This window comes from Scyliorhinus torazame, chromosome 2 (assembly GCF_047496885.1).
Source record: "Scyliorhinus torazame isolate Kashiwa2021f chromosome 2, sScyTor2.1, whole genome shotgun sequence".
NCBI classification, from domain to species: Eukaryota; Metazoa; Chordata; class Chondrichthyes; order Carcharhiniformes; family Scyliorhinidae; genus Scyliorhinus; species Scyliorhinus torazame.
This window is the reverse complement of record NC_092708.1, coordinates 22,637,416-22,657,378: the sequence shown is the minus strand read 5'-3', so window position 1 is coordinate 22,657,378 and position 19,963 is coordinate 22,637,416. Positions and strand designations below refer to the sequence as shown.

General features: G+C 48.5%; 1 protein-coding gene across 1 annotated transcript in view; it reads right to left on the bottom strand.

The window, feature by feature from the left end:
- Positions 1-1,474: 1,474 nt before the first annotated feature.
- Positions 1,475-19,963, bottom strand: part of LOC140386786 (protein Wnt-6-like) — a 101,739-nt gene continuing 83,250 nt past the window's right edge. The window contains exon 3 of the mRNA XM_072469485.1: positions 1,475-1,963. Coding sequence (XP_072325586.1) covers positions 1,502-1,963 — 462 coding nt within the window. The 3' untranslated portion in view covers positions 1,475-1,501. The remainder of the gene's footprint in view (positions 1,964-19,963) is intronic.

The window sequence follows — 19,963 nt, the reverse complement described above, 5'->3', positions numbered from 1 at the left end:
GCACACAGAGTCACACGCATGCAGACATATTTGACTCAGAAACACATGATGCACAGAAACACACGCACAAATGGCGCACGCATGTATAAAGCATGACGCACGCACGCACACAAAATAAATGCAAATGTTTTGGACCGCTCCTCCAATGAGTGTGTTTCCAACATCGTTCTCAATTCCTGTCCTGGCCTTATCCCAGTGTGAAATATCTCACAGCTCTCTCTGCCTTTGAGATCACCGGTTAATGTTTAAACTGCTCAGACAGCAGGAAGTCGAAGTTTGCAGGAGGTCCAGTTTCTCTGAAGGTTCCTGTGCGTCACATACCATTGGAACATATCCCCCCACCCCACCCTACCCCACCACCAGCAGCTTTATTAAAAAACCCACACCTCCTTTTCCCACGCCAGTCCGAGCGTCTACAATTCTTTACCCATCGCCACAGTTATGTCAGTGCAACATGTTTTTTTGTTGTCAGAGGCTTTCCTCTGGGAGCTCTTCCTATGGACCTCTCCATCTCTCCCATGTCATTAGGATGCAACACCGTAGGTTGTATAGGTGTGGGGGGCTCTTTCCTTGGGTTTAACCCCCCCCACCCACTTTGCCTCACAGGAATCTCCGTCAAGTAGCTGAACGGTGGGTTTGTGGAGACTGACGTTTCAGTCCGGATTGTCAAACCCTCCAGGGCTGAGCTGGAACCTTCCGGAATTGGAGATTCATTTCCGCGACACCACCCTGAGTCAAAATCCGGGAGCAAGAGTGGGATCATCGGGGGTGTAAATAAAATTGTGGTTTTGTTTGACTTCCTTCAAAGAAGTTTGCTGATTAATTATAAAGAATGTTGGAGTTGGGGACGGGTGAGGACAGATATCTGTTGGACAGGCAGTCAAGAGTCACTCAACCAGGTAAGGAAAGAGCCTATTCGCTTCCCAGGTGGGCAGCACTGTAGCACAGTGGTTAGCACAGTTGCTTCACAGCTCCAGGATCCCAGGTTCGATTCCCACCTTGGGTGTGCGGAACTTGCATGTTCTCCCCGTGTCTGCGTGGGTTTCCTCCGGGTGCTCCGGTTTCATCCCACAGTCCAGAGATGTTGCAGGTTTAGTTGGATTGACCATGATAAATTGTCCCTTAGTGTCCAAAAAAGTTTGGGTGGGGTTACTGGGTTACGGAGGTAGGGTGGAGGTGTGGGCTTAAGTGTGGTGCTCTTTCCAAGGGCCGGTGCAGACTCGATGGGCCGAATGGCCTCCTTCTGCACTGTAAATTCTATGATTCTATGGTGGTCGGGAGTTGCAAATGCGGAGGTGTCAGAGGACGAGTGGGCGGGGGCTGCTCGGAGGTGACGGGATCTGGGGGGTGGGAGGGCTGTGTGTCAGAACGGCATCCAGGAATGCATCTGGCTAGACCTGACCATCACACCTCTACCCGCATCCCCCCCCCCATTCCCTCTCCACACCCGTCCCTGCCCTCAGGCACTCGTCGCCATCCCCCTTTGCCACCCACCACCCGGTCACAAGCACAGGCTCAACTGGTTGCGGACAGTGCACTTCTTGCACTGCACCACGCAGCACCAGTGGAAGCGGCACAGGCAGTTCTCCTCGACCACCACCGTTTGGTCCCTGAAGCCCCTGCCGCAGCAGAGCAGGTCGCAGCCGCTCACGTCCAGCGCCGTGCTGTTGCAGGTCCTGCCCCGGGTGCCCGGCGACCCTGTCTTGCGGTTGGGCTGGCAAAAGTCGGGGGAGTTGGCCGAGTAGACCAGGTCGTGCCTGTCGGGGGGCTTGATGTTCTGGCCCACCGGGATGAGGGTCTTCCCGTCGTTGCCCCCCATCACCTTGAAGGCGCCGTTAAAGCGATCCAAGAGGCGGGCGCCCACTTCCCGCAGGTTGGGCATTTTCTTCCAGCACGTCCTGAGGGTGCAGGACCCTGACAGGCCATGGCATTTGCATTCCGTCCTCAGGTAACTTTTCACAGCCTGCAGTTTGAGACAGAAAGAGAAAAAATCACAGATAGATTGGCAAGATAAAACTCACTGAAGAATTCATTCTAATAGCTACAGGGAAAGGATTGTCCGGCTGTTACAGCGGCAAACCTCACCTCAACTTACATACCTACTGTAATGAAGTCATGATTAATGCTGCTGCCTGAAAGGTTTTAACGAACTTTAATTAAGGTGAGTTTGCAGACTAAAAGCGAAGGGATCCCAACAGGAACATGTGGACTTTTGATCCCTTCACCCAATTACTCAAGGCTCAAATGGAGATTGAAATCTTTGCCTGGGTCACGAGCTTTAAAGATGCAACTCCCCCACCCTGAGGTTTTCTTTATCCTTTCATGAGATATGGGTGTCGCTGGCAAGGCCGGGATTTCTTGCTCGTCTCCTGTCGCCCTTCAATTGAGTGGCTTTTAATGGACCATTTCAGAGGGCATTGCTGTGGGTCCGGAGTCACATGTGGTCCAGACCAGGTAAGGGCGGCAGATTGCCTTCCCTGAGGGGGCATTAGTGGACCAGATGGGTTTTTAACGACAATCGACAATGGGTTGATGACCATCATTACTGAGATTAGCTTTCAATCCCAGCTTTATTCGTTGAATTTAAATTCTATTAGCTGCTGTCACGGGTTTTAAGCCCTTGCCCCTAGCGCATTATCCTGGGCCTCTGGGTTACTCATTCAATGCTCAAGGTAGACAAGTCTCCTGGCCCTGATGGGATGCATCCCAGAGTGCTAAAAGAGATGGCTCGGGAAATTGCAAATGCACTAGTGATAATTTACTAAAATTCACTAGACTCTGGGGTGGTCCCGGAGGATTGGAAATTAGCAAACGTGACACCACTGTTTAAAAAAGGAGGTAGGCAGAAAGCGGGTAATTATAGGCCAGTGAGCTTAACTTCGGTAGTAGGGAAGATGCTGGAATCTATCATCAAGGAATAAATAGCGAGGCATCTGGATGGAAATTGACCCATTGGGCAGACACAGCATAGGTTCATAAAGGGCAGGTTGTGCCTAACTAATTTAGTGGAATTCTTTGAGGACATTACCAGTGCGGTAGATAACGGGGAGCCAATGGATGTGGTATATCTGGATTTCCAGAAAGCCTTTGACAAGATGCCACACAAAAGGTTGCTGCGTAAGATAAAGATCCATGGCATAAAGGGCAAAATAGTAGCATGGAGAGAGGATTGGTTAATTAATAGATTAACTTGAAGGTGCACCTGAGTAAGAGACCCTAGCTGTAAAAGTGAAGACAAGCATCCAGCAGAGGGCAATAGAGCGGAGCTGCTGATTGGCTGTCACAGGGGAAATTTGCATACGTGCATTGTGGTCATCCTAACTTGAATGTGTACCTGAGCAAGAGACCCTAGCTGTTCAAGTGAAGACAAGCATCCAGCAGAGGGCAGTACAGCGGAGCTGCTGATTGGTTGTCGCGGTGGAAATTTGCATACGTGCATTGTGGTCATTCTAACTTGAAGGTGTACCTGAGCAAGAGACCATAGCTGTTCAAGTGAAGACAAGCATCCAGCAGAGGGCAGTAGAGCAGAGCTGCTGTTTGGCTGTCGCGGGGGAAACTGGCATACGTGCATTGTGGTCATCCTAACTTGAAGGTGTACCTGAGCAAGAGACATTAGCTGTTCAAGTGAAGACAAGCATCCAGCAGAGGGCAGTAGAGTGGAGCTGCTGATTGGCTGTCACGGGGAAATTTGCATACATGCATTGGGGTCATCCTAACTTGAAGGTGTACCTGAGCAAGAGACCCTAGCTGTTCAAGTGAATGGCAGCCATGATGTGGAAATGCCGGCGTTGGATTGGGGTGAGCACAGTAAGAAGTCTTACAACACCAGGTTACAGTCCAACAGGTTTGTTTCGCTGTCACTAGCTTTTGGAGTGCTGCTCCTTCCTCAGGTCTCAGATGTAGAGGAAAGGATTGCAAAGATGATTCTGGATAGGAGTGAAAGCAACAGGGTAGTTGTTATGGGGGACTTTAACTTTCCAAATATTGACTGGAAACGCTATAGTTCGAGTACTTTAGACGGGTCCGTGTTTGTCCAATGTGTGCAGGAGGGTTTCCTGACACAATATGTAGATAGGCCAATGAGAGATGACGCCATATTGGATTTGGTACTGGGTAATGAACCAGGACAGGTGTTAGATTTGGAGGTAGGTGAGCACTTTGGTGATAGTGACCACAATTCGATTACGTTTACTTTAGTGATAGAAAGGGATGGGTATATACCGCAGGGCAAGAGTTATATCTGAGTGAAATGCAATTATGATGCGATGAGGCAAGACTTAGGATGCATCGGATGGAGAGGAAAACTGCAGGGGATGGGCACAATGGAAATGTGGAGCTTGTTCAAGGAACAGCTACTGCGTGTCCTTGATAAGTATGTACCTGTCAGGCAGGGAGAAAGTGGTCGAGCGAGGGAACCGTGGTTTACTAAAGCAGGCGAAACACTTGTCAAGAGGAAGAAGGAGGCTTATGTAAAGATGAGGCATGAAGGTTCAGTTAGGGTGCTCGAGGGTTACAAGTTAGCTAGGAAGGACCTAAAGAGAGAGCTAAGAAGAGCCAGGAGGGGACATGAAGTCTTTGGCAGGTAGGATCAAGGATAACCCGAAAGCTTTCTATAGATATGTCAGGAATAAAAGAATGACTAGGGTAAGAGTAGGGCCAGTCAACGACAGTAGTGGGAAGTTGTGCGTGGAGTCGGAGGAGATAGGAGAGATGCTAAATGAATATTTTTTGTCAGTATTCACACAGGAAAAAGACAATGTTGTCGAGGAGAATACTGAGATTCAGGCTACTGAGATTCAGGCTACTAGACTAGAAGGGCTTGATGTTCATAAGATGTTTGCAATTCTGGAAAGTGTGAAAATAGATAGGTCCCCTGGGCCGGATGGGATTTATCTTAGGATTCTCTGGGAAGCTAGGGAGGAGATTGCTGAGCCTTTGGCTTTGATCTTTAAGTCATCTTTGTCTACACGAATAGTGCAAGAAGACTGGAGGATAGTAAATGTTGTCCCCTTGTTTAAGAAGGGGAGTAAAGACAACCCCGGTAACTATAGACCAGTGAGCCTTACTTCTGTTGTGGGCAAAACCTTGGAAAGGTTTATAAGAGATAGGATGTATAATCATCTGGAAAGGAATAATTTGATTAGAGATAGTCAACACGGTTTTGTGAAGGGTAGGTTGTGCCTCACAAACCTTATTGAGTTCTTTGAGAAGGTGACCAAACAGGTGGATGAGGGTAAAGCGGTTGATGTGGTGTATATGGATTTCAGTAAAGCATTTGATAAGGTTCCCCGCGGTAGGCTACTGCAGAAAATGCGGAGGCATGGGATTCAGGGTGATTTAGCAGTTTGGATCAGAAATTGGCTAGCTGGAAGAAGACAAAGGGTGGTAGTTGATGGGAAATGTTTAGACTGGAGTCCAGTTACTAGTGGTGTACCACAAGGATCTGTTTTGGGGCCACTGCTGTTTGTCATTTTAATAAATTGCCAGGAGGAGGGTGTAGAAGGATGGGTGAGTAAATTTGCAGATGGAGTCGGTGGAGTTGTGGACAGTGCGGAAGGATGTTACAAGTTACAGAGGGACATAGATAAGCTGCAGCGCTGGGCTGAGAGGTGGCAAATGGAGTTTAATGCAGAAAAGTGTGATGTGATTCATTTTGGAAGGAATAACAGGAAGACAGAGTACTGGACTAATGGTAAGATTCTTGGCAGTGTGGATGAGCAGAGAGATCTCGGTGTCCATGTACATAGATCCCTGAAAGTTGCCACCCAGGTTGAGAGGATTGTTAAGAAGGCATACGGTGTGTTAGCTTTTATTGGGAGAGGGATTGAGTTTAGGAGCCATGAGGTCATGTTGCAGCTATACAACACTCTGGTGCGGCCGCATTTGGAGTATTGCGTGCAAATCTGGTCACCGCATTATAGGAAGGATGTGGAAGCATTGGAAAGGGTGTAGAGGTGATTTACCAGAATGTTGCCTGGTATGGAGGGAAGATCTTATGAGGAAAGGCTGAGGGACTTGAGGCTGTTTTCGTTAGAGAGAAGAAGGTTAAGAGGTGACTCAATTGAGGCATACAAGATGATCAGAAGATTGGATAGGTTGGACAGTGAGAGCCTTTTTCCTCGGAAGGTGATGTCTAGCACGAGGGGGACATAGCTTTAAATTGAGGGGAGATAGATATAGGACAGATGTCAGACGTGGGTTCTTTACTCAGAGAGTAGTAAGGGTGTGGAATGCCCTGCCTGCAACAGTAGTGGACTCGCCAACACTAAGGGCATTCAAATCGTCATTGGATAGACATATGGACGATAAGGGAATAGTGTAGATGGGCTTTAGAGTAGTTTCAGAGGTCGGCGCAACATCGAGGGCCGAAGGGCCTGTACTGCGCTGTAATGTTCTATGATCTCGAAAGCAAAGAGTGGGGATTAATGGGTGTTTCTCTGGTTGGCAATCAGTAGCTAGTGGTGTCCCTCAGGGATCAGTATTGGGCCCACAATTGTTCACAATTTACATAGATGATTTGGAGTTGGGGACCAAGGGCAATGTGTCCAAGTTTGCAGACGACACGAAGATGAGTGGTAAAGCAAAAATTGCAGAGGATACTGGAAGTCTGCAGAGGGATTTGGATTGGCTAAGTGAATGGGCTAGGGTCTGGCAGATGGAATACAATGTTGACAAATGTGAGGTTATCAATTTTGGTAGGAATAACAGCAAAAGGGATTATTATTTATATGATAAAATATTAAAACATGCTTCTGTGCAGAGAGACCTGGGTGTGCTAGTGCATGAGTCACAAAACATTGGTTTACAGGTGCAACAGGTGATTAAGAAGGCAAATGGAATTTTGTCCTTCATTGCTAGAGGGATGGAGTTTTAGGGAGGTTATGCTAAAATTGTATTAGGTGTTAGTGAAGCCACACCTGGGGTATTGTGTTCAGTTTTGGTCTCCTTACTTGAGAAAGGACATACTGGCACTGGAGGATGTGCAGAGGAAATTCACTAGGTTAATCCCAGAGCTGTAGGGGTTGGATTATGAGGAGAGGTTGAGTAGACTGGGACTGTACTCGTTGGAATTTAGAAGGATGAGGGGGGATCTTATAGAAACATATAAAATTATGAAGGGAATAGATAGGATAGATGCGGGCAGGTTGTTTCCACTGGCGTGTGAAAGCAGAACTAGGGGGCATAGCCTCAAAATAAGGGGAAGTAGATTTAGGACTGAGTTTAGGAGGAACTTCTTCACCCAAAGGGTTGTGAATCTATGGAATTCCTTGCCCAGTGAAGCAATGTTTTAAAGATAAAGACAGATAGTTTTTTGAAGAATAAAGGGATTAAGGGTTATGGTGTTCGGGCTGGAAAGTGGAGCTGAGTCCACAAAAGATCAGCCATGATCTCATTGAATGGTGGAGCAGACTCGAGGGGCCAGATGGCCTACTCCTGCTCCTAGTTCTTATGTTCTTATATTCCCACCACGTTGTCCACGTTCACACTTAGATATCCTGCCACCTCTCTCCTGGGCGGCACGGTAGCACAGTGGTTCACACTGCTGCTTCACAGTTCCAGGGTGCCTGTCTGTGCGGAGTCTGCACGTTCTCCTTGTGTCTGCGTGGGTTTCCTCCGGGTGCTCCCGTTTCCTCTCACAGTTCAAAGATGTGCAAGTTAGGTGGAGTGGCCATGCTAAATTGCCCCTAGTGTCCATAAAGGTTAGGTGGGGTTGCTGGGTTACAGGGATAGGGTGGAGGTGTGGGCTTAAGTAGGCTGTTCTTTCCAAGGGCCGGTGCAGACTCGATGGGCCAAATGGTCTCCTTCTGCACTGTAAATTCTATGATTCTATGGTGGTCGGGAGTTGCACCTCAGTTTCCACGGTGGAGGATGCTAGAACCATCCCAACGGTAACAGGCAATGCAGAGGTTGTTGAAAAGGGTGGATTTTTCAATGCAAACAACTGAGAGAAAGCATTGTTTAAAAGAAGATTTGAAAGTGTGTCTTTTTAAAAACAGAATTTGAACTCACCCGTGTGGAAGCCATATTTCAGTGAGACACGGTGACTCATAGTTTAAGAATCACCTGGGGGAATTTTGACAAGAAATCTACAGACACTCACTTGGGTTCAAAGAACAAATAACAAAGAGAAGTACAGCACAGGAACAGGCCTTTCGGCCCTCCAAGCCTGTGCCAACCATGCTGCCCGACTAAACTAAAATCTTCTACACTTCCGGGGTCCGTATCCCTCTATTCCCATCTTATTCATGTATTTGTCAAGATGCCCCTTAAATGTCACTACCGTCCCTGCTTCCACCACCTCCTCCGACAGAGAGTTCCAGGCACCCACTACCCTCTGTGTAAAAAACTTGCCTCGTATATCTCCTCTAAACCTTGCCCCTCGCACCTTAAACCTGTGCCCCCGAGTAATTGACCCCTCTACCCTGGGAAAAAGCCTCTGACTATCCACTCTATCTATCCAGGCCTCGCAGTATCCTGTAAGTTTCAACAAGATCCCCCCTCATCCTTCTAAACACAAAACGAGTACAGACTCAGAGTCCTCAACTGTTCCTCATACAAAAAGCTCCTCATTCCAGGGATCATTCTTGTGAACCTCCTCTGAACCCCTCATAATTTTGTAGACCTCTATCAGGTCGCCCCTCAACCTCCGTCGTTCCAGTGAGAACCAACCGAGTTTATTCAACCTCTCCTCATAGCTAATGCCCTCCATACCAGGCAACATCCTGGTAAATCTCTTCTGCACCCTCTCTAAAGCCTCCACATCCTTCTGGTAGTGTGGCGACCAGAATTGAACACTATACTCCCAGTGTGGCCTAACTATGGTTCTATACAGAGAGGAATGTGTCTTATCACATCACCCTGTGTGATTAAAAGGGCTTTGTGGGTTAATGAGACCACTGTAGCTTAAGATATACTTGATAGGGGCAGTGGTGGCATAGTGGTATTGTCACTGGACTAGTAATCCAGAAACCCAGGGTAACGCTCTGGGGGCCCAGGTTCAAATCCCATCACTGCTGATGGTGAAATCTGAATTCAATAAAAATCTGGAATTAAAAAGTCTAATGATGACCATGAAACCATTGTTGATTGTCGTAAAAACCCATCTGGTTCACTAATGTCCTTTAGGGAAGGAAATCCGCCGTCCTTGCCTGGTCTGCCCTATAATAATCTTTATTAGTGTCACAAGTAGGTTTACATTAACACTGCAATGAAGTTACTGTGAAAAGCCCCGAGCCGATTGTCACCTGAAATGAAAATCGCTTATTGTCACAAGTAGGCTTCAAATGAAGTTACTGTGAAAAGCCCCGAGTCGCCACATTCCGGCGCCTGTTCGGGGAGGCTGGTACGGGAATTGAACCGTGCTGCTGGCCTGCCTTGGTCTGCTTTCAAAGCCAGCGATTTAGCTCTGTGCTAAACAACCCCACATTAAAAATAATTCAAAGACTGCTTCCTTTGAGGAAGAGAGTTCCAGAGAGTCACGACCCACTGAGGGAAAAAACTCTCCTCACCTCCGTCTTAAATGGGGGACCGGTTATTTTTAATCGGTTATTTTTAAATATCAGCCCCGATTCAGCAGCCCCGCTAACCACGGACACGAATCACGTAATGGCCGCTAAACTCGCGAGAGACCAAAAACATGATTTGTGCCAGCGTGGTTTTAGTTCAGGATCTTCCTCGACTCACTCTGACACTCGGATGACACGATCAGGTTTACGTCCAGGAAGAGGTCAAGTCATTCTTGTTCATATAACGCCGATTATCATAGATTATCATCGCATTTACAGTGCAGAAGGAGGCCATTCGGCCCATTGAGTCTGCACCGGCTCTTTGAAAGAGCATCCTCCCCAAGGTCAACACCTCCACCCTATCTCCATAACCAGTAACCCCACCCAACACTAAGGACAATTTTGGACACTAAGGGCAATTTATCATGGCCAATCCACCTAACCTGCACATCTTTGGACTGTGGGAGGAAACCGGAGCACCCGGAAGAAACCCACGCAAACACGGGGAGAAGGTGCAGACTCCGCACAGACAGTGACCCAAGCCAGAATCGAACCTGGGACCTAGGAGCTGTGAAGCAACCGTGCTAACCACCGTGCTACAGTGCTGCCCGATTATAATATCATTAGCGGGTTTGACCTCGCTACTTCAGACCCCCCCCCGTATCTTCCCACCCAGCTGGCGTGACGTCACACTGGCGCCAATCACGACTGGTTTTCAAAAGCGAGAATCAGTCATGATGACCACAGGTAGATTTAAGCCCTGGGTGGTGAGGGACCATGACTGGGACAGGACTCTGGCATTGCCCCCTTACAGCGACAGACTGGAGTGTCCCACAGGGTGGAGGGTCCCCTTATATACGTTGGGGGGGGGGGGTGCCCTGATGCTTGTGGGGTGGGGAGGCCAATGCCTGGGAAGGGAAGGGGGTGCCCCTATGTCTGTGATAGTGGCGTGGTTGGCCCAATGCTTGTGTGGGGGGAAATGCCCTGATGCCTCTGTGGTCGGGGGAAGGGGGGGGGGGTCACCCTGGTGCTTGTGAAGGTTCCACCGTGTCTGTGGGGCATGGGGGGAGGTTATTTTTAGCCCTGATCAGGGCGCCCTTTAATGACGGCACCCTGACCTCTGTGGAATTGACCTTGCCACGAACTCTGGAGAGAAAGCTGTGCTGTGAAGCTAGAGAGCGACACGTCGGTTTTCAGTCTGAAACTGACACTCTGACAAATTTGGGGGACGATTCCACCAATCATTTCCACATCCATCCTGTCAAGACTCCTCAGGATCTTATGTGTTTCGATCAAGTTGCCTCTAAAATCTAGCTGATACAAGTCTATTCTGTCCAATCGTTCCTCGTACGACAACCCACCCATCCCATGGTATTAGTCTAGTAAACCTTCTCTGAACTGTTTCCAACGCATTTACATCTTTCCTTAAATAAGCAGACCAATACTGTACGCGGTACTGCAGATGATGTACTCCACCAAGGCCCTGTACAACTGAAGCTTAAACAAAAACAACATTTCTTCAGATGCTGGAAACCTGAATTAAAAAACAGAGAATGCTGGATAAACACAGCAGGCCTGGCAGGATCTGTGGAGAGAGAAACAGTTAATGTTTTGAGTCAGTAAGACTCTTCGTCAGAGGTGAAAAATTAATTCCGTTTCTCTCTCCCCGGATGTTGCCAGACCTGCTGTGTCTATTCAGCATTTTCTGTGACTGAAGCATAACCTCCCCACTTCTGGAATCAATTCCCCTCACAATAATAAACAACATTCTATGAGCTTTCCTAATTACTTGCTGCACCTGCATATTTAATCTTTTGTGATCCTTGCACTCGAACACCCAGATCCTTCTGCACCTTAGCGCTCCCCACTCTCTCGCCATTTAGATAATCTGCTTCTCTTTTATTCTTGTGGCCAAAATGGACACTTTCACATTTTTCCACATCGTACTCCATTTGCCAGGGGCTGGATTCTCCTCCGGCGGTGTAGCCATCTCAGATGGTCACCTGCAAAGGACCATGGGAATTACGGCCAACCCAGGATTCAGACCCACTCAGAGCTTGTGTGTGTATTTGCAACCCAGATAGCTGGACGCGATCGAATCCCCCGCTGGTTTGCATTCTAATGGCCCATTTCCCCAGAACAAAAGGACTGTACTCAGGTAACCGATACAGATACAGACTAATCGGCGCCACTCCCTTTACTCAGGGAGCCCAAACAGCCAAGGTCAATGACCGCTAAGGACACTCCCAGCCATCAAGGCACCCGCCCCTTTATTGGCCAAAATCAAAGGCAGTGATCGAAGCCTGTCGAATTATTGGGTCCAAGTTAAGGACCGCCCCAAAGAGCGTGAAATCCCAGAGGGATAAGAGACACAGCCATGTGCTAGGTCTCTCTTGGATCCAGCCTATGCCAACCCAAGTGCAGCATAATGACCAGACAGACAAGTTCAAGACCAACGATCGCTGCCAGACGGATGAGCCCAGCAGAAACAGAGCCACTTCTTCCACCCAGCCACGCAAGATCCGGACAAAGGCCTTATCCATCTGCACAGAGCCGGTTGCCCTGAAGTTAAGTATAGATTATTGTAGTTGTTAGGTGTAGTTTAATTTGTAGTGTTTTGTGTTGCATGTCAAAGTAATCCTTGTGTGTAAATAAACCATCTTTGAACTTGAACTGACTAACTGGTTGTGTGGTCCTTTGATCGATATCAGATAAAGCCTTGTGGTGGTATCATTTGATACCTGGCGACTCTAAAGAGCATCATTATTAATTGGTAACATTATTGGTGCCGATTGGCAACATTATTGGCGACTCTGGTGGGACTCGATTTAGAAGTGATTTTGTCACTCCGAGAGAACCCACAAAACTTTGAAATCCAATTGCGAGAAAAAAGTGAAAGAACCACAAGTGTAAGGCCCGTATCGATCAAATCACCAAGATTCGGAAGTGTGTATTAACTTGCATGCATACGAACAGGGATATAAGGTAAACTCGTTAGATTTTGCGTAAAATTATCGGGAGTATTGTGAACCGGAAAATAGCCTAGGCCATACCCGCTGTTCGAATCACCGCCTTATTCCCCCTGTCCAAAATTAACGGTAGGAAAACAGAGATTAACGGTAGGAAAACAGAGATTAACGGTAGGAAAAATGAGATATTAGTAGCAATGGCCACAAAAGCGATGGAACGTTTAATGAACCCGCAGGAACCCGAGGTCACAGCGACCAACAGAGCAGAGCAGTGCCCCATATGCGAAGAAGAGTTGAGGAAGTATTTTAAGGGGAAAGGATGGCCCCTTTGGTCCGAGTTTTGTTCAAATGAAGAGTCGGGTCCAGGAAGCATAGGACAAACCTGGTGGGACAACCTAACCGAGGTACATAAGAAAACGCAGGGGAAGTTCGAAAGCCGATGGCAATAGTGTCCTGTTTGGCACAGTCAGAGGCACAGGGGAGGTCATGAGGACACTCTGCAGACAGCTAGATGAGAAAGAGAAGAATGAGAGAAACTACAGTGAATGTGAAAAGATTAATGAGCAACTCCGGGAACAGTTGGCAGCTAAAGATAAAGAGATGGCTGATGCCAAACGGGCACACCAATCTTGTTTAGTTCACCTTAGCAGCTTTCAGACCCAGTACGATAAAGCCGACCAAGATACACAGCGCGCAGTTTTGGTACGAGAAGAGACAGAACAGTAGGTAGCACAGTTAACAAGACAATGCGCGGATTTAAAGGCAGCTTTACGAGCGCTCCATAGCTCCACTACAGAACAAAGACAGAGCACAGTAGATCACGCGAAATGTATCAACAAATAGAGAGGTTGCAGTCACTGCTGTCAGTGCAAAACGGATTCAGAGATACCTTTGAAATGAAATGAAATGAAAATCACTTATTGTCACAAGTAGGCTTCAAATGAAGTTACTGTGAAAAGCCCCTAGTCGCCACATTCCGGCGCCTGTTCGGGGAGGCTGGTACGGGACAAAATTTAGATGAGGAAGGTGCCCCCAATTGGCAAGAACTAAATGAAACCGCCCAGAGATATGTGGAGGATACAGAAAATCACAATAGAGCCCCCCAGGCCCCGAAAAGGAAAGCACCCACACCATCGACTGCACAGGCAGCACACACCCCCATGAATCCGGTCACCACACAGCGCACGTCATCGGATCGGGAGGAGCCCGATTGCGTTTACACCACCCCATTATCCATCACCCAATTGAGAGATGCCCGCGCTAAGATTGATCCATTCGAACCCACCGCAGACCCACATAATGTTTTTGAGAGAGTACGACAGCAAACGGTTATGCCCGGTCTAGACGAAAGGGAGGAACTTAAACTTATAGTAATGAGCCTTGACCAGCCCGTCAGCTCAGCTTTACCAAAACCCCAGAATGTAGGAGGAGGAACCCTACAGGAGATGAAAACGGCCATTTTAGATGCGATCGGGTACAACAAGGGAGACCCAGTAGAATGTTTAAACCGTTGTAGGCAAAAGAAGGGAGAGCATCCGACCGCATCTGCAGGTCGCCTCTGGATCCATTTTACAGCAGTATTTGGGGATTTGAACCGCGCACACTTAGATAACAACGACACAACTAAATGGTCCCGCAGTTTAGTCTCCCACGCCACAGAAGCAGGTCAAAAGGCTTGTGTGAATTACGACCCTGCAGATGCCACACACAATGAAGTTTGGGTATTAAAGCGACTCTAGAGCTTGGGAACAATCCCTACACAGGAAGGCAGATCAGGAACAGGTAGAAGCATATATGCACCCAGTTAGAACTAACCAGGACCCAGCATGGATAAATGAGGGTAGACATGAAGGACAGCACCCCAGAGCACAGGCACCACGAGGTTGCTATAATTGTGGATACATGGGACATTACGCCCGCGAATGCCGACAAAACCCACCAAACCAGCAACGCCACTAACAACCAGGCCCCCCACCTAGGAACAATGTTAGGCCCATACATAGTGTTAGCGCCCGTTCAGATAATTCAGCAATCAACACCACAGACTCCCCAACTTGGGTCTGCGACACACTCTGGGACAAATCAGGCCGACCAGTCGTCACAGGCACTATCAAAATGAAGGAGCCCGTGGCTCAGTAAGATACTTGCCTCTGATTTCGAAGGTTGTAAGTTCAAGTTCCACTCACTCTATTCAGCGCAAAATCTTGGCTGACACTCCCAGTGCTGAGGCTGTGAGAGACACTGCCCTTTCTGATGTAATGTTAAAGAGCCTACTCGGGTCGACACAACAGATCCCAAAGCACTGTTTTGATGCAAGAGCAAGGGCCTCCTCCCCTCTGCCTTGGTCACTCTGACAGATTATCTCGGGCATTTATTTCACTGCTGTTTGTGGGAGCTTGCTGTGCTCAAATTGACTGCTGCGCTTTTTGCATTTGCAACACCGACGACACTTCAAAGAAGCCCTTCATTGGCTGTGCAGTGCTTTGGGGCGTGCGAGGTCACGAAGGACCCTATCAGAATGCAGTCTTTTCTGCCAGTCCTCTTATTCAGCAGAAAACTGCACCTCCCACACAAATGGGTGGAGTCAGCATAAGGAGAGACGCCAAATAAGTGTAAATTCAATCTCAGTATTTCTAAGTTTTCTTCTTTCTTAGCCTACATCTGTTATTTTTAAAAATTTGTTTGCAGGATGTGGGCCTGGCTCTCTGGGCCTGCATTTATTGCCCTTGAGAAGGTGGTGGTGAGCTGCCTTCTTGAACTGCGGCAGTCCATGTGGTGGCGGTGTACCCACTGTGCTGTTAGGGAGGGAGTTCCAGGATGTTGCCCCGGCGACAGTGAAGGAACAGCGATATATTTACAAGTCAGGGTGGTGAGTGACTTGGAGGGGACCCTCCAGGGGGTCGGGATCCCAGGTATCTGCTGCTCTTATCCTTCTAGGTGGTAGTGGTCTTGCGTTTGGAGGATGCTGCCGAAGGAGGGCTAACGATGTCCTCACCTGCTGGGTTTTGCTGAACTACATTGGGGCAGCACGGTAGCATTGTGGATAGCACAATTGCTTCACAGCTCCAGGGTCCCAGGTTCGATTCCGGCTTGGGTCAGTCTGTGCGGAGTCTGCACATCCTCCCCGTGTGTGCGTGGGTTTCCTCCGGGTGCTCCGGTTTCCTCCCACAGTCCAAAGATATGCAGGTTAGGTGGATTGGCCATGATAAATTGCCCTTAGTATCCAAAATTGCCCTTAGTGTTGGGTGGGGTTACTGGGTTGTGGGGATGGGGTGGAGGTGTTGGCCTTGGGTAGGGTGCTCTTTCCAAGAGCCGGTGCAGACTCGATGGGCCGAATGGCCTCCTTCTGCATCGTAAATTCTATGAAACATACACTGGTCACCGTATTGTTCTACGTAATCTCCTTATATCGAGCAGTATAAAGCGCTGGGAGGTCAAAGAGTTAGGTTTTAAGGAGAACCTTAAAGTAGGAGAGAGAGGTAGAGAGATAGAGAGGTAGAGAGAGGAAGAGAGAGAGAGTTGTGAGGGAATCCCAGAGCCTAGAGCCTCAGCAACTAAAGGCATGGCCACCAATAGTGGAGCAATTGATAAAATCATATCATAGAATTTACAGTGCAGAAGGAGGCCATTCGGCCCATCAAGTCTGTTCCGGCTCTTGGCAGGAGCACCCCATTTAAGCTCATGCCTCCACCCTATCCCCATAACCCAGTAACCCCAACTAACCTTTTTGGACACTAAGGGGCAATTTATCATGGCTAATCCACCTGACCTGCACATCTTTGGACTGTGGGAGGAAACCGGAGCACCCGAAGGAAACCCACGCAGACACTGGGAGAAAGTGCAAACTCTAAACAGTCACCTGAGGCTGGAATTGAAACCGGGCCCCTAACGCTGTGAGGCAGCAGTGCCAACCACTGTGCCACCCAGAATTAAAGGGATATGGAAAAGCAGGACACTACTGAAACCTGACCACTTTGACCAATCCTTTGGTTATCTACCCTGATATCATCTTCAATGGTTCGGTGTCAAATCTTGATTGCGAGCATTCCCGGGAAGTGCCTTGCGATATTTGGCTCAGTTAAAGGAGCTATAGCAGTGCAAGAGGTTATTGCTGTTATTGTTGAATGATTTAGATAACGCAATGGATGAAAACCTAACCAGTTAGACCATGTTATCTTGTATAGGAGTGAATGTGGCACTGGCTGAGCAGGACTTTCTCACATTGTAACCACTTGAGTGGGTGCACATCCAAAGATGTGCAGGTTAGGTGGATTGGCCATGCTTAAATTGTCCCTTGGTGTACAATGATGTGCAGGTTAGGTGGGGTTACGGTGATAGGACGGGGAGTTAACAATAGAAGAATAGAACATTACAGCGCAGTACAGGCCCTTCGGCCCTCAGTGTTGCGCTGACCTGTGAAACCACGCTAAAGCCCATCTACACTATTCCCTTATCATCCATATGTTTATCCAATGCCCTTAGTGTTGGCGAGTCCACTACTGTTCCAGGCAGGGCATTCCACGCCCTTACTACTCTCTGAGTAAAGAACCTACCTCTGACATCTGTCCTATATCTATCTCCCCTCAATTTAAGGCTATGTCCCCTCGTGCTAGCCATCACCATCCGAGGAAAAAGGCTCTCACTGTCCACCCTATCTAATCCTCTGATCATCTTGTATGTCTCTATTAAATCACCTCTTAACCTTCTTCTCTCTAACGAAAACAGCCTCAAGTCCCTCAGCCTTTCCTCATAAGATCTTCCCTCCATACCAGGCAACATTCTGGTAAATCTCCTCTTCACCCTTTCCAATGCTTCCACATCCTTCCTATAATGCGGTGACCAGAACTGCACGCAATACTCCAAATGCGGCCGCACCAGAGTTTTGTACAGCTGCAACATGACCTCATGGCTCCAAAACTCAATCCCTCTACCAATAAAAGCTAACACACCGTACGCCTTCTTAACAACCCTCTCAACCTGGGTGGGCTTAGGTCGTGTTCTCTTTCCGTGCCGGTGCAGTCTTGATGGGCCAAATGGCCTCATTCTGCACTGTAGCGATTCTACAGTAATGGAAATGCTTTCAAGTTTTCTTAATTTCATTATCTTCACAATGAGAGGGAAATATACCTGCGGTATCCATTAAAAAATTCTGACTATTTCACATACTGATTAGATCATAGCCTGGAGCGAATTGGCATTCTGGGATTTGGTGCCAGCCTGCCTTTCACCAAAAGGAAAAAGTGACGCCGGAGATGGTGGAGTTCCCGCGAAGACTCATTCTCTACTTTGAAGCTACAAGAGCAGGTCAGAGGCTGTGAATTCTGTGGAGAGTAACTCACGTCCTGACTCCCCCCAAACCCCTCTCCCATCAACAAGCTCTACAGCTTGTCCGCCAGCTCTACAGCAGACGACGCAACCTGGAAACCAAGATAGAGGCCATAGTCTCAACTTGCGCTCAGGATGCAGCAGACTAGCTGCGGAACACCGCCAAACAGATGAGACAACAATACTATGCCACCTATATGCATACCAAGAACAGAAAGCTTGAGAAACTTGGCATCACCACCGGCAGCAACCAAGCCACCCCCGGTGTCACAGTAGAAAACAATACAGGGAAATCTATTGTCAACTTGTCAGACTACACCCTTCAACCAGACGAAATCGAAGTCCTCAGCAGAGGGCTCAATTTCTGCACCACCACCAAAATGGACCCCATCAGTCTCGCGGCAGACACGGAGGAATTCATCAGGCGAATGAGGCTCCGGGAATTCTTCCACAGACCCCAAGAGGCCAACAGCGAACCCAAGCAGACTACCAATGAACCGGAACAGCAGACCGAGAGATCTGCGGTGCGGCAACCGAAGAGGAAAGAGTCGAATTGGACCCCTCCGGAAGGCCGCTGCCTTAGACTCGACATGTATGCTCAAGCCGTCAGGAGTCGCGTCAATGCCAGATTCATCAGTCGCATTCACAAGACAGCCCCGAACGTCACCCAAGCACAACGCAATGCCATCCGCGCTCTCAAGACCAACCGCAGCATCGTCATCAAACCAGCAGACAAAGGGGGGGCCACTGTCGTACTGAACAGAACGGACTACTGCAAAGAAGTATACCGACAACTGAACAACCAAGAACACTACAGCCAGTTACCCGCAGATCCGACCAAGGAACACATTCGCCAACTTAACAGACTGATCAAGACCTTGGATCCAGATCTTCAAAGCACCCTACGTGCTCTCATCCCACGTACTCCCCGCATTGGAGATCTCTACTGCCTCCCGAAAATACATAAGGCCAACACACCAGGCCGCCCTATCGTTTCAGGCAATGGGACCCTGTGTGAGAACCTCTCTGGCTATATCGAGGGCATCTTGAAACCCATCGTACAAGGTACACCCAGCTTCTGTCGCGACACGACGGACTTCCTACAGAAACTCAGCACCCATGGACCAGTTGAACCAGGAACATTCCTCGTCACAATGGACGTCTCGGCACTCTACACCAGCATCCCCCATGACGACGGCATTGCTGCAACAGCCTCAGTACTCAACGCCGACAACTGCCAATCTCCAGACGCAATTCTGCAACTCATCCGCTTCATTCTGGATCACAACGTCTTCACCTTCGACAACAAGTTCTTCATCCAGACGCACGGAACAGCCATGGGGACCAAATTCGCACCCCAATACGCCAACATCTTCATGCACAAGTTTGAACAGGACCTACTCACCGCACAGGACCTTCAACCGACGTTATACACCAGATACATCGATGACATTTTTTTCCTTTGGACCCACGGCGAAGAATCACTGAAACGACTACACGATGACATTAATAAGTTCCATCCAACCATCAGACTCACCATGGGCTACTCTCCAAAATCAGTTGCATTCTTGGACACACTCGTCTCCATCAAGGACGGTCACCTCAGCACTTCGCTTTACCGCAAACCCATGGATAACCTCATGATGCCCCACTTCTCCAGCTTCCACCCTATACACATTAAAGAAGCCATCCCCTATGGACAAGCCCTCCGTATACACAGGATCTGCTCAGACGAGGAGGAGCGTAACAGACATCTACAGACGTTGAAAGATGCCCTCGTGCGAACGGGATATGGCACTCGACTCATCGATCGACAGTTCCAACGCGCCACAGCGAAAAACCGGACCGACTTCCTCAGAAGACAAACATGGGACACAACCGACAGAATACCCTTCGTCGTCCAGTACTTCCCCGGAGCGGAGAAACTACGTCATCTTCTTCACAGCCTTCAACACGTCATTGATGACAATGAACATCTTGCCAAGGTCATCCCCACACCCCCATTACTTGCCTTCAAACAACCGCGCAACCTCAAACGAACCATTGTTTGCAGCAGACTACCCAGTCTTCAGAACAGTGACCACGACACCACACAACCCTGCCATGGCAATCTCTGCAAGACGTGCCAGATCCTCGACATGGATACCACTATTACACGTGAGA